Source organism: Marmota marmota, unplaced genomic scaffold (assembly GCF_001458135.2).
Source record: "Marmota marmota marmota unplaced genomic scaffold, marMar, whole genome shotgun sequence".
Lineage (NCBI taxonomy): Eukaryota > Metazoa > Chordata > Mammalia > Rodentia > Sciuridae > Marmota > Marmota marmota.
In genome coordinates, this window is record NW_026000229.1 from 4,720,027 (window position 1) to 4,739,742 (window position 19,716).

A 19,716-nucleotide genomic window follows, 5' to 3' on the forward strand; every position below is an offset into this window, starting at 1 on the left:
TTTTTTTTTTTTTTTTTTTGTATTTGCTCTGGGTGACTGGGGTATCAACCCAGCACATGGTCAAGTCAGACCCCACCACTTCCTGTTGGGTTTTCTTCCGTCCCCTCCCAGGAGGGACATTTCTGATGGGGAGAGAGGGGTGGATGGAAGGATCTGCTCAGGGGCTATGTGTCCTGGGGCTGGACCACTGGGAGCCCTGGGAAGGGTCCTACTCCTCACAACCCACTTCTCTCGTTAAGGTTTTTTTTTTTTCTTTCTTTCTTTCTTTTTTGCTGAAAGGGCCACAGGAAATGTTCATGGGTGTAAACCCCAGAGGCTGCCGTTCCTTTCCTGGGAAGCATGCAGCCACACCTGTATAGGCAGCAGAGCTGGGTGGTGAGCTTCCAGGTCCTACAGCCTTGGCAGTGTCCTCAGATCCGGATGTGGAAAGTGCTGGAAAGAGAGCAAGGAAAGGAGAGGGTGAGAGGTCCTGGATGGGGCAGGTAGAGGCTCCTTAGGAAAAAAGAACTGGCCCACCCCTGGCCAGTTCCTTAGGGTAATCTGCACAGAGGCACAATTAATCACCCCAAGGGAAGGAAGGTTCAGAGGAACCAACAGCTATCCTCCCGGTTTCCAGCACCCGTCATAACTGAAGGACCTTCCAGGTCTGTATCCTTCCCAGGAGAGTCTGGTCCTTCAAAGAACAAGGCCAGCCACACATGAAGGGGATCTGAGCCTTGAAGATGACCTATTGCTTCCTGGTCTGCACATCATTAACCATGGAGGTACCATAAGACCAGTCCTCCTGGATGTGGCCCCAAAATTCTGATCTTCCCTCCCCAAGCCCAGTCCCTGGGGTGACAGCACCTGAGGAAATCAGGGGCCTTGGCGATCATGTCCTCAAAGTCAGCAAAGCCCAGCTTGCCATCGCCATCTAGGTCAGCTTCCTCTATGACTTTGTCACACACGAGCACCACCTCGTCCTCATCCAGCTCTGACTTGGTGAGCCGGGCCAGTGTCAGCTCCAAGTCCTCCTTGCAGATGAAGTTGTCAGTGTTGAAGTCTGTGGGGTGGGTGGCATGGATTGGAGATGTTTAGGCCAGGGGTGGGTTCCTTCAGGTCTGGTCCTATAATACCCCTTCCTCCTTGCTGGTCACACTGACTTCTCCAAGCCTCTAAAGTCCCCAAAGCATTTCTAGGCACACTTTGGGGATACTGGATCTTTGTGCCAGCTGATGGGGTGCAAGAGGGTCTCACCCATAAAATATGGCTTAAATATCCAGTTAACAAGTTAATATTCAGAGTACCTACAAAACCTTACAATGACTATATGTAAACCCAGTCAGAGACAGTTCCAAATCTGAGGCTCCCCAGGAACTTTGGGCTCAGGCCAAATGTCCCTTCTGGCCTTACCCCCTGTGGGCTTCTAGAGCTGAGGAAATCAAAGCTCAAGAAGGCCAAGTGACCGACTTAAGATCACAGAGACAGTCAGAGATGGAACAGAGATTCTGACTGGGGCCTATATGACTTTAAGACCTCTGCTTTTTAAATGGGACCACATTGCCTAAGGCAGGCTTCAAGTCAAACATGTAGTCACACATCATGTTGTACATGATAAACACATACAATTTCACCTGTCAATTAAACACACACACACACACCAAGTCAGGAGATGCAGAAGCCCCTCAGAGGCTATTGGCTGGCCTTCATATGCACAGAGCAGGGAGCATGGTTTGATTGTACTGGAAAAAAAAAGGCACTACCACTGCCCCAAACAGCAAAATGATTCAAGGAATGAGCTACACAAAGGATCATCATGGTGATGAACTCCACCCCTCCTCACCATTCTTAGCCCAACTGCCAGATCTTTGCACCTGCGGTTTCTCCTGCCTGGGATGCCTTGCCCAGCAAACACCTGGGGGAAGTTTCCCTCAAATTCCCCTCCCCCCAAGAGGGGCTTTCTAGACATAAGGGTCCCCTTCACTGAGCTCCTCCTGACACAATTGCAGATTAGCCTACTAAGCTAACTGACATTAATGGTAGTGAGGAAGAGAATAACTGCAATATGAGCACAGCATGCTTTTCCTCATTTAGTTTTTAAATGATACCTACTAGATAGGTAAACCTAGAATTCTCACTCTATAGATGAGGAAACAGAGTTGGATCGGATGAGACCTGTCTGAGGTCCCCGGCCGGTGCTGGTACTAGAGCCTAAAGCCCTTGGGAGTACCCTGTACTGTCCACCTCCGCACTTGCTTGTGATGGCCTCCAGAGCAGGCACACGTGGGATTCATTTTTGCCGTTGGAGGGACACGCAGGCAGTTCTCTGGAAAGACTTGCTGGCTGGCTGGATTCCTCTGCCCATTTTATGCAAGGAAACAAGCCTTTGTGTGCTCTTCCCCGTCTTTGGTGGATAATAACCTTTCCCAGAAACAACATGTTGAGGTCTAAGTTTGGAGGGATGATGGGTGGAATTTGGGAAGCATTTTATATGGTTCATACATGAACCATGAAGCCACAGTTTGTGGAGGGTAGACAAGCAGGTACTATCTTTCTCATATGCAAACACAATGTGAGTGCACAGATATATCTAAACCAAAATCCTTTGAAATAAACATGACAATGACAAAATGAAGACATCCCCTAATGGGTTCCATTGCATTAGAATCCACCAGCTTCTCAAAATACCAAGGACAAATTTGTCATTGGCTTCTCTGGTCTAGGAAAGGTTCTAGCCCCTCCTTGGACTTCAATGTCCCCCATCTAAGGATAGTCTGAGGATTTGACACCAATGCCCTTGGGCCTGTCGGGCTCATTGCCTCTGACACAGCAATGTAAGCTATGTGAAGTTGTATCCTTTTGAGACTCCTGAGTGCTCAGTGCCCTCTGGTGGCCAGTGAGACAACGGGGCAGAGGGCTGTGCTGTGCTAGGGTGAAATGAAGAGCCTCCTTACCCTTGGCACATTGGGGGCCTCTCTTGCGGCTCAGCCTTCCCACCACGGGCCCACACCTCATCTCTGGGCCCCAGATTCAGTCTGGCTCCTGTTCACACCCCAAAGTTTCTGAGAGATCTTTCAAAACACAGCTTCCCTTCCCCTGGACACCCTGCAGTGCCCGGTGCCCTGAGCATTAGACCCAAACTCCCAAGATGGCTCCTTACAACCTGGCCCCAGTTTACCTCTCCAGACCCACACTGCCACAAGCCCCATCATGTCCCAAACCTCTTTTATCTTATTGAGTCCTGTGCCTTCCTGTTTCTCTGAGTCCTTATAGGCTGCCCCCTCTGCCAGGGCTGACCACTCCCATGTGTCCAGTGGACAAATCTTCTCAAATCCTCCAGGCCCTGATTAAATGACATCACATGTGACTCCCTCCTCACACTAACCCCAACCCATGGTGGGCAAGTCTCTTCCTCCTCTGCTCTTAGGACCCCTGAGGATGGCTCTCAGGCAGAATGTGTCCCTCACTGCCCCCATGCTGGACCAGCACTCTTTAAAAACACACACAGACACACAGACATATATATATATATATATATATATATATATATATATATATATATACATACATTTTTTTTCTTAGTTGTAGTTGGACACAATACCTTTATTTCACTTATTTATTTTTATGTGGTGCTGAGGATCGAACCCAGGGTCTCACACGTGCGAGGCGAGTGCTCTACCGCTGAGCCACAACCCCAGCCCTGGACCAGCACTCTTTAGAGGTCAGCCTTGTTGTTCTTGGTGTCTCCCATGGTGGGAGCCAGCAGTAACTGGATGGCCAGATGGCCCTGAATACCACTTCCCTGCCTCCAGACCCTTCTTACCATAGATCTTGAAGGCATAGTTTGCCTTGAGCTCTCGGGGAGCTGACTCGCAGAGCACGGAAAACATGTCCACAAAGTCATTAAAGGTGAGGTTCCCTTCGCCATCCTCAGAAAAAGCCTCCACGATCCTTTCCTTGAAGGGATTCTCCTGAGGAAAATAATCACAGCAATCAGCAGACTGCTGACAGGCAGCGTGGCCTTAAATAAGCCTCTGAGCCTCCATTTCCCCATCTGCAAAATGGGAACAGTAATAGCACCTACTCCAAAGAGTTGCTAGAGGATTCAAGGAGTTAAAGTATGCAAGGCCCAGCATAGAAGCATTCCATCAGTCACATCATATAACTAAACAAGCTCTCCAGCTCAGCAGAGCCTCTGTGCACTCATGGGAGGCAGGAGCAGGGCCTTGTGTCATTTCCCAGGGCAGCTCACAGAGGCTTCTGCCTTGATGGATAGGGTTCTGTCCTTGGCAAGAGAAGACATTCCCTGGCATGGGCAGCTCAGGTCATGTCAAGCCAGGATGGTGGGAGCCAGAAGTGGGGCCCCAAAGGGTTGGATAACAGGACAGGACATGCTGTGGGAGTCACAGAGATGGTTCAAATACCAGGCCTGCAACCAATTCACCCAGACCACCCCCAGTACTGCCTCCCCCGGGGGCTGTACACTGACTCCTTTCTCTAATACCAAATCGTGCAGAGTCCCACACTCCTGGGTTCCTTCCATCACAACTGGGCTAGCACTTGGCCGGCCCCACTCAGTGCCCAGCCCAGAGCTCAGACACAGAGCACATGGTTTCTGCCCATGAGTGCCTTATGCTCTCCATGACCCTTTGAGCCTGGTCTCCCACCCCTCTTTAGGCCAGGCTGGTGCTTGTCCAGAGGCAAGGCTTGGGCTCATTGTCTCTCATGACTCCAATCAGCCAGGTGCAATCCCATGAGGATGCTGGGTAATGCTGTGGCCCCACGTCCTAGGAGAGGGGTCATCTGCAAAGCATCATGGCATGTGGAGTTGAACCCAGATATATTTCTCCCCACCTTTGGAACTGGGGATCAAACTCAGAGGTGCTCTAACTCTGAGCTACATCCTGGCCTTTTTTATTTTTATTTTGAGACAGAGTCTCACTAAGTTTCTCAGGCAAGCCTTAAACTTGCAATCCTCCTGCCTCAGCCTCCTGAGTTGCTGACTTACTGCAGTGTGCCAACACACCCAGCTCCCAAATGTTTCCTTAATGTTGGAATACACTTTACATATTCTGGGTGAGGAACTCATGAAATGAACCATTCAAATGTATGGGAGGTTTGAGGACCAGCCTCACCCAGGAGCTAGTGAGAAAATAAAATGTTGACTTACCCCAGATGCACTGAACCTGAATCAGCATTCTGAAAAGATTTTCAGGTGATTTGTGCTATGTTCAATTCTGAGAAGTGAGCCATGGATGCCCACGCTGACCTTGCAAGAAGCCACAGCCAGACAAAGCAGAGACAGAAAAATTGTCTAAAAGGGCAGATATAACATCTGTCAAGTACAGAGGCCACTTCATGAAGGGGCAGGCAGGTGGGCACAGGCCAAAGGCTGAGCAGCAGGGCAGCCACTGATCCACAGCAACCCTATTGATTCCCCACATTTATTCATAAGAGTGCAGATGAGAAAACTGAGGCCCAGAGAGGTTCAGTGGTCAGCTCAGAGCCACAGAGCCACAAAGAGTGCAGCAAGGATTCACCCAGAGCTGGGTGCCTCTGCTGCCCATCCAGAGGTTCAGATTCCCCATCCCCACAGCCCAACTGGGGAGGCCTCTTACATACCCGGAGCTCTGGCATCTGGATGATGAGGCTCATAGGCACATGGACAATGGGGCTCTTCCTGTAGTCCATCGGAACAAGGTTGGGGGCCAGTTCGTAGAACCGTGCATGAAGCCTTTGAGGGAAACAGAGGAAAAGCACTGGAGGGGGTGCCACCCTGATCCTCCAGTGGACCAATGCTGCTGTGTGTGGGCCTCTGCCCCAGAAAACCTACCTCAGCTCTGCCCACAAGACTGTGAAGCTTGGGAAGGAAGAAGATTCTGCCTGAACCCCCGTGTTGACAATCAGACTGTGTCCAGACTCTTCCCGTTTTGACTACACACCACCATCACCATCACCCTCATCCCTGGGACCTGTACCCCTTTGGACTCTTAAGAGTCTTCTGTGCTTCACGCAATATGCTAAGCACTTGACATGTCACCTTACTTGATATCCTCCTTATCATTGGGCAGAAAGATGCATTGTGACCCCATTTTATAGCTCAGCAAATGAAGCTGAGGATAAGAGTGATCTGTCTAAGACCACACAACTAGGACATGTAGAAGGCCAGGGAACAAATCCAGAACTGGAAATCCAGAGTAGAAATTCTTAACCACTCTTCTTTCTGCCACTCCTGCGGGTCTGCAAAACCAAGGCCCAGTTCCCTCTTCCCCAACATGAGCCCTCAGGGTTGGTCTCTGAAGAGCTCCAGCAGCCCTTACATCCTCAGGAAGCCCCTGTGAATGGGCCACCTGCAACTTGTCTAGAGCAGGGAGCCATCAGAACCAAGCCCATTGCCCTGGGTCCATCCCTCCTCACTGATGGCTCAGTTTGCAGGCTCCCATCCCATCTCCTGCCCTGGACTCAGGAACACAAGACCACTTCAGCATGCTGCATGGACCCTTGGGGATGAGAAGCATCCTGACACCATCTCACTTAGAAGGTCCCCATTATCCAGGCCTCCTTTGCCTTATGTCCCTTGGTCCAGGTCCCTGCCACTCCAGAGAATAGCCTCCATCCCAAGGCTGGTAAAATTGCATTCATAAGAATTGTTTCAATGAAGTGCTGCTGGAGATTGGGGAAAACAAGTGATCCTCTAGGGGTTGTGGTAGGTAAACTGTACAAGGTGAGACCCCAGGCTACTGGGATTAGATCAGGTATGGCCCCATATCACCTGGGCCTGGGCTGTCCAACCACCTCAAAGTCTGGGTCAGCCTAGGTCTTCTAAGTGGCCCAACTCAGAACCTCTCTTAGCAAATCCTTCAACACAGCCACCTGAACCTCACTGGGATCCATCCAATTCTTGGTGTTGAGCAGAGCATTTAATTACTGCCCCAGCTCACACACAAAAGGAACTCAGCTCCCAGTGCTGACTTGTGCCAGGCCGTGAGAGTTATTTTTCTTATTTTAATTCCCAAACCATCCTGAGAGGTAGATATTAGCCTCCTATTTTTCAGGTGGGATAACTAAGGCTCAAGGGTTAAATGCCTATTTCCTACTTAAACAACCAGTGAGAAGTGGGGATGAGACTTGAACCTGGATCTCCATGTTTCCCCTGCAAGTCAAGCCACTCCGGCAAGCAGTATGTCATCAACACCTGGTTCAGAGACTGTCCAGGGCAAACGAAAAGCAAAATGCCACAAGCCCACTTCCCATCCTCTTACAAGGGCCTGAATTCACAAAGAAGCTCCATGGCTTGGAGGAAGCTAGAGGTGGGTAAGGCCCGAGAATTTATCCCTTAGATGTGAGGGAGTCAACAAAAACCAGGGTGGCAGGACCAAGTGGGGATTTTCCATAAGAGGGTGCTCAAGGACTTTCTTTGCTTCTATTTCCTGCACTGAGAAAAACAGTCCCCAAACCCTACAACCAGAAATTGTTTTGCAATCCATATATCGACAGATCCATTGTGTTTCCAATTTTTATATTTCCCACTTGACTTTGACACCTAAACACAGTATATGTGCAGGAGTATGATGCTCGGCTATTTCTGGGGGCCGGCTTAAATCTCCATTAAATCACCATTCCCCCAATAAAGGGTACTGAGTTCAAGATGATTTATATATTTGTCTTATACATCTAGGACCAGAAATAATATTTGTGCTACTTGAATTGCTCCAGAGCCTAAGGTAAAATGTGAAGGCTGGCTTAAAGCCTCATGTCAGGCTGCAGCAGGAGCCTCAGGTCAGGCTGAGGTTGGAAACACTCTCTCACTAGCAGAGTGGCTTTGGGTAAGTGGAGTAACCTTTGAAAAATAAATGGTCATTGTACTGTCATGTGTAACTAATTAAAACAAATTAAAAAAGAAAAAGAAAAAGAAATTTCTCTTTCAGAAATGGGGGCCACCCTGCTATTGTCACACTTGTGAGAACTAAACAGGATGATACTCATAAAACCACCTGGCTCTTGCTGAGTGATGGTGGCACACACCTGTAATACCAGTGACTTGGAAGGCTGAGGCATGAGGATTGCCAAGTTCGAAGCCAGCTTCAGTAACTTAGCAAGGCCCTCTGCAACTTAGTGAGACTCTGTCTCAAAAATTTAAAAAGGCTTGTTAAGCACCCCTGGCTTCAATCCCTAGTACAAACAAACAAACAAACAACCATCCTGGCTCTCAACTGTAGCTATTAGCATGTTGCCTGACATGTGTGGGGCTTCCTGGAAGGAGAGGGTTTGGGAGAGGGGCTGAGAATGCTTCTCCAGGGTTGAGGAGGTTCTGTTAGGGTGGGAAGCCAGCTTCTGCTCTAGTACAAAGATCTGTCCTAAAATGATGAATAATGTTAGAATTTTTTTCTTTAAGGTAAACCTAAGAAGAATTTGAAATCCTAAATCACTCTGGAAGATAATCTAAACATTGTCACCATTTCCCCAATAAAGGGTACTGAGTTCAAGATGATTTATATATTTCTCTTATCATACATCTAGGACCAGAAATAATATTTGTGTTACTTGAATTGCTCCAGAGCATAAGGCAAAATGTGAAGGCCTCCAAGTTTATATTAAAGAATCAATAAGAACCCTGATACCAAAACTCAGTGAGTAGCATCCAGAATGAATCGAGGGCACTTGCATGTGCAGATGCAAAACTCTTTTTAAAATAACATACCGGTAAATCAAGTCCAGCAGTTTTTAAGAGAATAATACACTGGGACCAGGTGGGATTTATTCCAGAATGCAAGCATGGTTCAATGCATGGAAATCTTTGACTATAAATGATATTAATAGACAAAAATTTTGATCAATTTGACAGATGCATTTATGACTGTGTGGTTGTACACACCACATGTTCACACTGAGATCCCCATGAGGTGGAAGTGAAGAAGTGTAGTTAGAGGAAAGCTGACTTATTGCTTAATCTATATTTAATTTTTTTTTCTTGGTGGTGGGGGTGGAAATCAAGGCATTATGCATGCTAAGTATGTGCTCTGCCACTGAGCTGCAGCCTCAGTTGCAAAGTTTTTAAATTTTTAAAAGTATTTTTTAATAAAAATTAAAAATGTTAAAAGCATGTGGATTTTTTATTTTTTATTTTTTTGTCAACAGAATCTTAAAATTCTTAGTAAAACAGAAACAAAGAAGTTTCTGCTTAGAAGCAGAACTAAAAGGACATCTTCATTGTAAATCAACATCAAACATCATATTTAGCCAGCCAGGTGTGGTGGCACACACCTGTAATCCCAGGGGCTTGGGAAGCCGAGGCAGGAGAACAGTGAGTTCAAAACTAGCCTCTGTAAGTTCAAAGCCAGCCTCTGCAAAAGTGAGGCACTATGCAACTCAGTGAGACCTTGTCTCTAAATAAAATACAAAATAGGGCTGGGGATATGGCTCAGAGGACAAAGTGACCCTGAGTGCAATCCCCAATTCCCCCAACAAAAAACAAAAATCATACTTAAAATACTGAAAATAAACCCATAAATGTGGGATGCCTATAATCACCATTATTATATAACATGTTCCCTCTGGAGTGCTAGTTAATATAATTAGTTAAAACAATAAAAGAATACATATAAATGTTGGAAAAAAGGAGGCAAATCATCATTACTTGTTGGAAAACAAAAAAAAATTATATTTTAATTAGAGCTTAGAAGATTTTCTATGTAAAACTTTCCTATATATCAACATTAGCCTAATAAAAATTGATTAAAAAGACCTAATTCAGTGGCTGGGGATGTAGCTCAGTAGCAATGTGCTTGCCTAGCAAGGGTGAGACCCTGGGTTTGATCCTGGGTACTGCTAAAAATAAATAAACAAACAAAAACACTAATTCACAATTTTAAAGAAGCAATAAAACAAAACCAGCTAAGTATAAAATTAATATGAAATGAATACTAAAAACATGAAACTTTATCAAGGGGTATAATATTTTAGGTAGTTAAGATAATTAGTGTATATTCCTAATAAGAAAGAGTTAATACCAGGAGCTAGGGATATAGCACTGTGGTAAAGCACTTGCCTACCATAGGCAAAGGCCCTGGGTTCAATCCCTGGTACTTAAAAAAAAAAAAAGAAAGAAAGAAAGGCAATACTCTAATGATGCTGTGTTTTACTTTCACACAGTACTATAAAGTAATTAAATTAAAAGCTGAATTAAAATTTAGAATTTTGTTGCCAACATGTACAAATTAAAAGACTTTAAATTATGCATCTGGATTTGCTAATTATGCTGGGACTGAGGAGCAACTGTTTCTGCAGCTGCTAATTTTAATGAGCCCCAGACTGGGCAGCTTCATATATTTACAGTGCATGCTGGCCCGCAGGCAGCTGTGTTTCAGACTCAAGTCAGAAGACAAAAAGACATGTAACGATAGTGTGGGCAAAATTCAAAAGTCTTAAAATTCTACTTTGATCCTGAAATCTGTATTTTAAGGAAATAATCCCCAATATGCAGTTATGTGAAGGTGCCTCAGAGATAGTCACCACAGTACTAATTAAAATGGTGAAAACTTGGTCACCTGGATGTCAGCTAAATCAATTAAGGGACACTCAGTAAACACAGCTATTTAAAATGTTCTAGAAGAATACCTAATGATCTTGAAAGCTGGTTGCGGGGTGTTGCTGTGGCAGAGCACATGCTTACCAGGAAGAGGCCCTTGGTTCCATCCCCAGCACCAAAGTCCAAAAAAGTTGCTCACACAATGTAAACTGAAAAAAGTAGAATGTACAGTAGGAGTCCATTTAATAATTTTTTAAAAGCTTGTATAAAAAAAAGAAAGACAGAAAAGAAGGTTGTTTACTAAAATGTTAGTAGTGGTTATCTTGGGTGGCGAGGGTGGGGACAGATATATTGTTTTCTTTTTTATTAGCTATTTTTAGTTTTTAAAAAATAGTGCTAAAATAGCAAAATTTACCATCTTAACTACTAAAATTATTTTTTTTAGTTATAGATGGACACAATATCTTTGTTTTATTTATTTATTTTTGTGTGTGGTGCTGAGGATCGAACCCAGTGCCTCACGTATGCGAGGCGAGCACTCAGCCACTGAGCCCCAGCCCCAGCCCCCTAAAATTACTTTTAATGGTAATAAAATGCACATAAAATTGACTACCTCGCCCATTTTTAAGTGTACACTTCATGGTATTAAGGACATTTACACTGTCAGGCAAACATTACCACCACCCATCTCCAGAACTTTCTTCATCTTGCAAAACTGAAACTCTACACCCATGAAACAGTAACTCCCCACTTCCCCCTCTTCCCAGCCCCTGGCAACCACCCTTCAACTGTGTGTCTCTTTGAATTTGACTATTCTGGGTCCCTCGCAAAGGTGGAATCATACGGTACGTCTTTTTATGACTGGCTTACTTCATGTAGCATAATGTTCTCAAGGTCTATCTAGTATTGCATGTGTCCCAATGCCTCCGTTTTAAGGCTGAATAATATTCTTTTCCCATGTATACTGTGCTTTGTTCAGCCATTCATCTGCTGAGGGGCACTTGGGTTGCTGCCACCTTTTGGCTACTGTGAATAATGCTCTAAGAACATGAGAGTACAAACTTGTCTTCAATTCTTTTGATTATATACCATAAATTGAATTGCTGGATTGTATGGAAATTCTATTTTTAATTTTTTTGCAGATCTACCATATACTTTCCATAGTTCTCTTGTAAATTCTTACAATTTGTCTAAAAAAAAACCAATTTTAAGCATATTACAAAACAACATTGTTTGACTTTTTGATAAACATAAAAGAAAATAAAAGATAAACTTAAAACAAAATATTAGCAGTCATTATTTCATGGGGGGGGTTAGGATTATAAGGTACATTTTTTGTCTTCTGTTGACTAGCTTTCCTTTTTCTTTTCTCTGTGTGTGTATGTGTGTGTGTGTGTGTGTGTGTGTGTGTTACTTCCTGGGGATCAAACCCATGGCCTTGCTCATACTAGAAATTATATTCTAATTTTTTACAGTAATTTATATTAGATGTGCAACAAAAAATTAAAAGTAACTAAAAATAGATTACACAAAGTTTTTTAAAGGCTGAGAAAATAAACAGTAAAGTAACAACAAGATGAACATCTGGGGTTACTAACTTGGTGAGCCTTTCTCTGTACCCAGGGGACAGGACTCCTAAGCCACTCATGCACAGTGTAACGGGGGACGCCACAGTTGAAGCTTCAAGCATCTGATCCACAGACAGCAAGGAGGCTGAAGGGACAGGTGGCCCAATGGGGTGGGCTGCCCATTTGGGCTCAGAGAGCAGGTAGAAGAGCTGTGTCCTGGGGAGCAATTGGATCTACCAGGGTAGGGGTGGAGGGAATAGAGAGAGAATCAGCTCTATGGTTATCTGTGACTCCATGTCACTGACCCAAGGCTGCCAGAAAGCTAGGCCCCAAGCTGCAAAGAGCCTCCTGCTCAGGTTTCCTCCTCGCCATCTGGTCAGTACTCAGGGTGCAGCTTACCAAGAAAACCATCCGGGTGGGGGCAGGGTGGCCGCACTGAGGTCTTGGGAGGAGGGCAGACTAGCAAAGGCTGGGCCTGGTCAGTCTGGCCCTGCTGCTGCCCTGCTGTGCATTGCTGGGCAGGTCTTTGCTCCTTGCCCTCTCTGGGCTCCAGGTCTTAGTTGTGCTACCTGGACTTGAGATATAAACAGTAGGGGGGTGGTGCTTCCCTGGGTGGATAGGGATCAGTCACACTGGCCTCTACTAGTACCCAGAGAGAAGGCTGGAGAAGAGTAAAGAAGCTGATACTAAAAAGGAACCAAAGTGGCCATGCCTGGTTCCTCCAGGGACAGGTAATCCCACCTCCTGCCTTATCTCACGGCCCTTCCCTGAAGGTACACAGGTGGGCAACAGAACTCCAAGTAGCTTTTAGTTGTCTTTAAAATACCATTGACATGGCCCTCCCAGAAAATAGCCCCAGCAAACACTGCTGTCCCTACCCTGAAGATGTGGCAAGGAGACACATAAGGTGCCACATAATAGGAACCAGATGCCAGGCTTCGTCCCTCCTCTTCCCCACATGATCACTTCATAGGAAAAATACTGGGTCTACTCCCTTGGGTCCCCAATGATTAGTAACACAGAGTCTGGGCTTGAATACACCAGTTACAAAGCAGTGGGGTGGGTGTGTCCAGGTGTGTGGAGAGGTCCTTCACTGCTTTTGGGACCTTAGCTGTGGCCTTTGCTCTGCTGTTGAATTATAAAGGCTGGGTACCAAAGGGTGCAGAGGTGGGCAGATGAGACTGCAGAGAGCCAGGACAGTCCTCCCTAAGCACTCTCACTGCCTGGAGTCCCTCATTTGCAAAGAGGCCAGGAACACCCCCAGAGGTCTGTCATATTGACTCCCACTCCTAACCTTGAGCCACTCTTCCCTCGTCCCCCCAGGGGCAACCTTGCTGCTCTCAGTAAAACCACTGGAGGAAAGGCAAGGATCGGCCCGCAGGCCTGCTTCCTTGTGACGGCTGCTCCTCAGGCTGGATCCATCTCCATGGCCAGTCATCCTTCACCCTCACACTCTTCCAGTCCTCACCAGTGATTTACAGGGGAAATCCCAGGAGCAGCCTGAGAGACCCAAGTCTTACTTGACAACAAGTCCAAGGGAAGCTGGCATCTGAGCCCACAAACCCACAGAGCACCATTAAGTTGTAAGAACTCTGTGTGATCACTGGGCTGGCAGGGAGTCGGGAGGCTCCCCGGAGAAGGGAGTGACTGAAGCTGGGTGTGGAAGGAAGTATGGCATGAGAAAGGGCACCCTGGGCAGTAGAGATGGTCAGCACAAAGACTTGGGGGGAAGGGGCTTTGGTGGCCAGAATGGAAATGGTTGTGGACCTAAAGGAAAAGCAGTCTGGGTCTGGCATCTACAAAATGGATGTTGGGAGCTCCTCACAGCAGAGGACAAATGTGGCAAGGCTTAAATGAAGCTTTGTGTCGAAACTCTGAAAGGTCAGAGATGCCACCAGATCACCAGGAGCAACTGCTGCAAGATTACATTCTGAGAGCCATCTTGTCCCAATGGGGTCCTCACCCTCACAACACTCAAGCTCTGGCCAAATCCCAGTTATCAGATACCACGCTGGGGTTACTGCCTCTTGACAGCAGTCCTGTCATCCCATTTCCCAGAAGCAGCTGAGGCTCAGGCAGGGTCAAACCTGACTTGAAGCCATGGAGCTGGGAAGTGGAAGGAGAGCCCTATCTCTCTGAGGGGATGGAAGTGGGGTACACCTCACCCGCCTCAGGGGACAAGTTGAAATGGCAGCCTGGGAAGAGAGGAGCACTGCCTGTCCAAGCAGAGTGGTAGAGTGGTTAGGGCAGTGGCAAACTACAGAACAGCTATCTTGAAAAGCTGCACCAAACTCCAGCCCCAGCCTGTCCATCGATCTCCAAGGAAAGTGATCCTGAGACTTCTCTGGCTTTTAATGCCACCTGATAGCCTGAGCAAAGGAGCCCAGCCAGGGCTATGGAGCAGGTTTCCTGGCATTCTGTGATTCCACTGTCTGGTCCTGGGGCTCTGAGACTACCAAGCCCCTTCATTTTCCTGTCCAGGACCACCCCACAACCTGCAAGGACAGGGAAGGAAGGAGATCCCTGGTTTCTGGACATCCCAGGAGTCAAAGGACATCAAAGCTGGAACTAGAGAGCCCTAACAGGGGATACCTGTGGTAGTAGGCCCCAAGATGCAGGGACACAGCAAGGGACCTGAAGTCAGAAGCCAGGTCTCCAATCCCTGGCTATGTAACTTAGGCCAAGTTGCTGAGTCCCATCTTTAAAAGGGGATAACAGAATCTTCTTATTATAAAGTCACAGTGAAAATTAAATGAAAATGTACCTGAAACCCCCCACCCCAGCATGTAATGAGTAGATGCTCCCTCCATTCCTGGCAGGAGGATCAGGACCTTGGGAGCATTGGGAAGTTCATGAGTCCACAAGACAGGCGCTGGGTATAGCTAAGGCCTCAAATGCATTCCAATGCTCTTTCTCAGCTCCAGCTTCTACAGTCAGCCCACATGGGGTCCCCGGCCCCACCCCTGCTGCAGCCCCAGCCCCAAAAGGGTGGACAAGAAGCCACACTTACTTGAGAATGTCCTTCTTATTGAAGAAGGTGCAGTCCTGTGGAGGGAAAACATACACACACAGTGGGCTGTGCGGCCCAAGGCTCCTTCCTTTCTCAGAGCCCTTGAGCCACAGGTCCTCACCACACAGCCCTGTGCTGGGGGCAAAAGAGACTCTATTTCCCCTCCCACATCTGCCCACTGGCCTGGGAAGCCAAAGCATGGGTGGAGTGGGGCTGTGAGACATGCTTGGGGGTGCACAGTAAAGAAGGAGCTGGAGTTCACAGGTGGACAAGGTTGTCTTAAAGACCAGTGGAATAAGCTGTGAGAGAACGGGAAGGTGGCTGGGACACAAAATTCTGACCTCCACTGAGGATCCACATGGCCACCACATTACACTAGTTCAGGTCCTGAGGATGGGGCCTCATGAAAGGGTGCAAGGTACATTGTGCATTCTGGATGGTCATGGGAAGTAGCCCTATGTTGGGAGACAGTAAGTTCCAGGAGTGTGGACAGAGGAAGCAACAGTATATATCCAGTGTCTGAAGCCACAGAAATGGGTAAGGTCACACAGTGGGAAAAGAGGAGGGATGGAGGCTGGGGGAAGAGGCTGTGGAGGAGGAGGGTGGGCAGGGAGCCTTGGAAGCATCTGGACAAAAGAAAGGGTGGAGGCCGCTAAGGAGGCCCAGGTGGGTTACCCAGAATGGGCAGCACTCAGCTCCTGAGGTCATACAGATTATAACCTCCTAGGACTTACCTGGTGGCCTGGTCTGCCTATAGTGGGTAAAAACCACTGGCATATTTGATGGTGTCTATTTATTTATTTGTCAATGGACCTTTATTTTTTATTTATTTGTATGCAGTGCTGAGAATTGAACCCAGTGCCTCACACATGCTAGGTAAGCACTCTACTACTGAGCCCCAGCCCCAGCCCTTTGATGGTGTTTTTTATGCCAGGCTTTGGAGGGAAGCAAAGAGGTAAAAAGGATCCAGCACTTCCTAAAACAGTCAACGGAGAAGGCCTTTTATGTGTATCCTCCGCTGTTGGGCTCCTCTGTCTTTGTCCACTGTTGCAATATGAAGGAAGAAGGCCTCTTAGGCTCTGCAGAGCCCAGAGCCTGAAGGGCCTCCTGGGGCCATATGCTGAGCAGAGCTGCTCTGATGCAGGGTGAATGGCTGCAGCCCAGGCTTGCAGACAGCCAGGCTGGCCTGGATAAGACCTGAAACCTCTGGACATCAGGTCAATTGGATTGCATGTTGAGGCAGGCCAAGAATGATGCCCATAGGATGCCCACAACAGGGAGGGCTCCATTGGGCACCTTCAGCTGGGGATAGTTGGTAAGAATGTCCGGGTCCCATGAAGCCCAATAAATCTGTCCTTCTGAGCAACCTGCAGCTCTCTGGGAGTTAGATGAAGGACTCTATGCTGCCTTGCCCTTCTTGGAAATGTAGGTGCTGCTCCTGGGGGGACTTGGCTTTGCTTTTGGCAATGGCTCCTCTGAGACAGCCATGAAAGGCTCAGGTTGGGTGGCTCTACCTTCCACCCAGCAGGCAGAAAAAACCTGCCTGGCAGGTCTAAGACTCAGAGAGGCTGGGAACCATATGGGCTGATACCCTGGAGACCTGGTTCAGGCAGTCTGACTGAGCCTTCCAGGTACAGATGACCCTCTGCTGCAGGCTGGTTCTGAGGTTGGAAGGTGCCAGTCACAAAGGCCAAGGCTCTGCTAACTAGCCAGGAGGGGGTTGTTGGCAGACCTGGAATGAAGAGGTCCTGGTTCCTGATCTCCTCTCTTCTGATCTGTCTGCTCCCTCCTCCCCTCCCCTCTCTCATTGGCCCTGGGTTAGAAAGGAAGTATTCAGGTCCTGACCCAAGGGTTCTACTGGCAAAGATGCAAAAGCTTCCCATATAAACCTGGGCCCTTATCATGATTATTACATCTCTCTACATCAATGGTCCTTAAGATGGGGTGCCTGGATTAGCAGCAGCACTGGGACCTGAATTTTAAGAAGATCCCTCCTGTTTTTTGTCTCTGCATTGTTGCACCAAGAGTCCATAGTCCATAAATGGTTCCCTAGGGTCTTCTACAGCAAGAGGGGACTGGCCAGTGCAGTCAATGCAACTCTTTGTTCATGGATTATTTTCATAGAAAAATTTTGTTTTACAATGATGATATACAGTGTCCACTGAAAGGAAAAGGGAAGAGAGAGAACAGAACAGAAGAGATGAGATAGAAGGGGAAAGAAGGAAGAGGGAGAAAGAGTGAGAGAACCAAGGAACTGTGGCAAAAGCAAGTGAGTGGCTGGGGTGGAGGGAGCAGACAAGAGGGGTGAGGAAGGAGCAGTTAGACCTCTCATTCCCAGGAGACTGAGGAGGTCTGGACCAGGGCCGGGCCCTGGGGTTAAAGGAGAGGTACCCAGGTGAGACACAAAAGAGACTTGTTTTTAACTGAAAATGGGGGCTAAAGGAAAATGGAGAGTTGGAATGGCTGGAAGAGCAGCGGTGGGTTCTGGGAAAGGTAGTGAGGCCTGTTTGAGAGTTTGAAGGTTCTGGGGAATAGATTTACAATTCAGAGTGACTGAGACAGAAGCTTAAACTTTGGGAACCAATGACACCTGGGAACTAGGAAGAAGGCACCCTTCCTTAGGAAGAGAAGACTGTCAGGCTGGAAGTCCCAAGAAACCTGGTGATCACTTGGGGCAGAGGTAGCTATAACTCAGGGTCACCCCATCCAGTACTGGCTGGCAATTTTGGAAAGCCAGAGGGAAGGAGATGTGGGCCTCTCAGATTTCATGTCTCTCATTTCTCCCACCCGCCTGGCAGGGTCTAGCCAGGCCTGGCAAAGGATCAGAACCCAACACTGGGACTGGCTCTGATGGGTAACCCAATAGGCTGGTCTGAGTGGGAACCTGGGCTCCCTACCCCCGCCCCAGACCATTCTTTGTTTCTGGGTATGGGCTGCTTGCCCATGCCTACCTCTAAGCTTTTATTCAAACTGCCACCTCTACCTGGAATGTCTCCTTCCATGCACTGCTGAGTAAAATGCACCCATCTTCCAAGGGCTTGTTCAAGCACTGCACTGTTTCTAAATCTTGCAGACAAAGCAAAAGCCAGCTACCTCCAGGCATTCCCCTGCCTGCTAACGCTCCTCCCTAGAACACACTCCACACCTGCCTCTAGGGCCACACTGGAGGTAAAAGTCTGTCTCACTTAAACTTTGAGTGTCTTCTGGACAAAAAAGCACATAGTCCAGCCCACTTCATCCCAAAGGAAGAAAGCCAGCCTTGGGCTTGCTATTCAAATTTCTAAGTGAGACCGGAATGTCCAAGGCTCCTTAGCCTCTGTTTACTCTCCTATAAAATGGAGCGTATGATCCACCTCACTGTGATGGTCAAGTGAGTTGATGCGTGGAGGGCATTGACTATAGTGTTTGATAAACATCTAGCTCTCCATAAATATAGTTCCTCTCTTCCTTCCTGAGCCTCACAAGAGGAACTGAGAAATCTGTGTTACTGATAAGTAGGAGACAAAGGGGCACTTATTTTACCTTCACCCACATCAAAGGACCCACACTTCAAGTTTGCTTTCCTTCATGCCAACACAAATATTCATGAAAGCTCCAGGTATCTACTATGTTCCTCTCTCCCAAGACAGTGGTGACAACAGGGTCCTGTCAGTCCTGCCTGGGGGAGTCAGGGGAGGTATCAGAGTAAGGCCTTGAAGGCTGGGAGAGATCACCTGGAGACAGGTGTCTCAGGCCCAGGAAACTGTACAGAAAAGAAAGAAATGGAAGGAGGGAAGGAGGAAAGAGCATGGCCAGTTGGGGGACTGTAGACTGTTCTGAGGTGGTGGCAGTGCAGTCAGCAGGCAAGGGACCTGGAGAAACTGAGGCTGCAGAGGTAAGCTGGGCAGTTGGCCAGGGATCCTGGCAAGTCAGGGGTGGGGGCTTCATCTACAACCACAGAAGTTTTTACATGGGTGGGAGGGCAGTGGGATCCTGGATCCTGACAGCTGGTTCTGGAACCTAGAAGGATCTAAGGAGTGCTGTTGGGGGTGCTGACAGAGATTAGAGAAGTGCCATGTAAGAATGGTACCTGGCTTACCTTCTTGTTCCAGTTATTTCCATGTTGGGACCAGAGGGATAGACTCCAACAGATAAACAGCCCAACTTAAGACCACAATTGGGGCTATAACACCCCACTTCCAACCCTTCTTGGGACTGTGGGGACTGACAAGGCTTTCAGCCCACGTTTTCTGACTCTCCATCTCAGTGCCAGGTGGTCGCTGGGAGGGGTGGCTTGGGTCCAGCCTGGACCCAGGCTTAAGGCTGGATGGGGGAGAGAGGAAGGGAAAGGGAGCAAGGTGTCCCCGACACAAATTTCCACCTGGAAAGCACTGTCGTTCCCCAGGCGGGGAAACTGAGGCTCTGAGAGGGGTAAGTCACCAGCCCAAGGTCAGGCTGCGCGCTGAAGACAGGAGTAGGATTTGAACCCCAGAGAACTGGCTTCCCCGCGGTCTCGGGAAAAGACAGGAGGGCGGAGGGCGCCGCTTCAGGGACCGGGGCGCGCCGGGCTCACCTGGTAGTTGTCCAGCTGCTCTTCGGTGAAGATGGTCTGCTTGTTCCCCATGGTGGCTGCGGCGCCGTCGTTCGCCCGC

General features: G+C 47.9%; 1 protein-coding gene across 3 annotated transcripts; it reads right to left on the reverse strand.

The window, feature by feature from the left end:
- Positions 1-20: 20 nt before the first annotated feature.
- Positions 21-19,716, reverse strand: Cib2 (calcium and integrin binding family member 2). Of its 3 annotated transcripts, XM_048793493.1 has the most exons (7): positions 19,638-19,716; positions 15,086-15,120; positions 10,652-10,716; positions 5,602-5,713; positions 3,803-3,950; positions 847-1,042; positions 21-432 (listed from the first exon to the last, which is right to left on the reverse strand). In XM_048793493.1, exons 3-7 carry the CDS (start codon positions 10,672-10,674, stop codon positions 411-413), a joined length of 501 nt encoding a protein of 166 aa, XP_048649450.1. In that variant the 5' UTR covers positions 10,675-10,716; positions 15,086-15,120; positions 19,638-19,716; the 3' UTR covers positions 21-410. The 3 variants fall into 3 exon arrangements, with proteins under 3 accessions (XP_048649450.1, XP_015335839.1, XP_015335840.1); XM_015480353.2 differs by lacking the exon at positions 10,652-10,716 and having other exon boundaries at positions 19,638-19,714; XM_015480354.2 differs by lacking the exons at positions 10,652-10,716; positions 15,086-15,120 and having other exon boundaries at positions 19,638-19,710.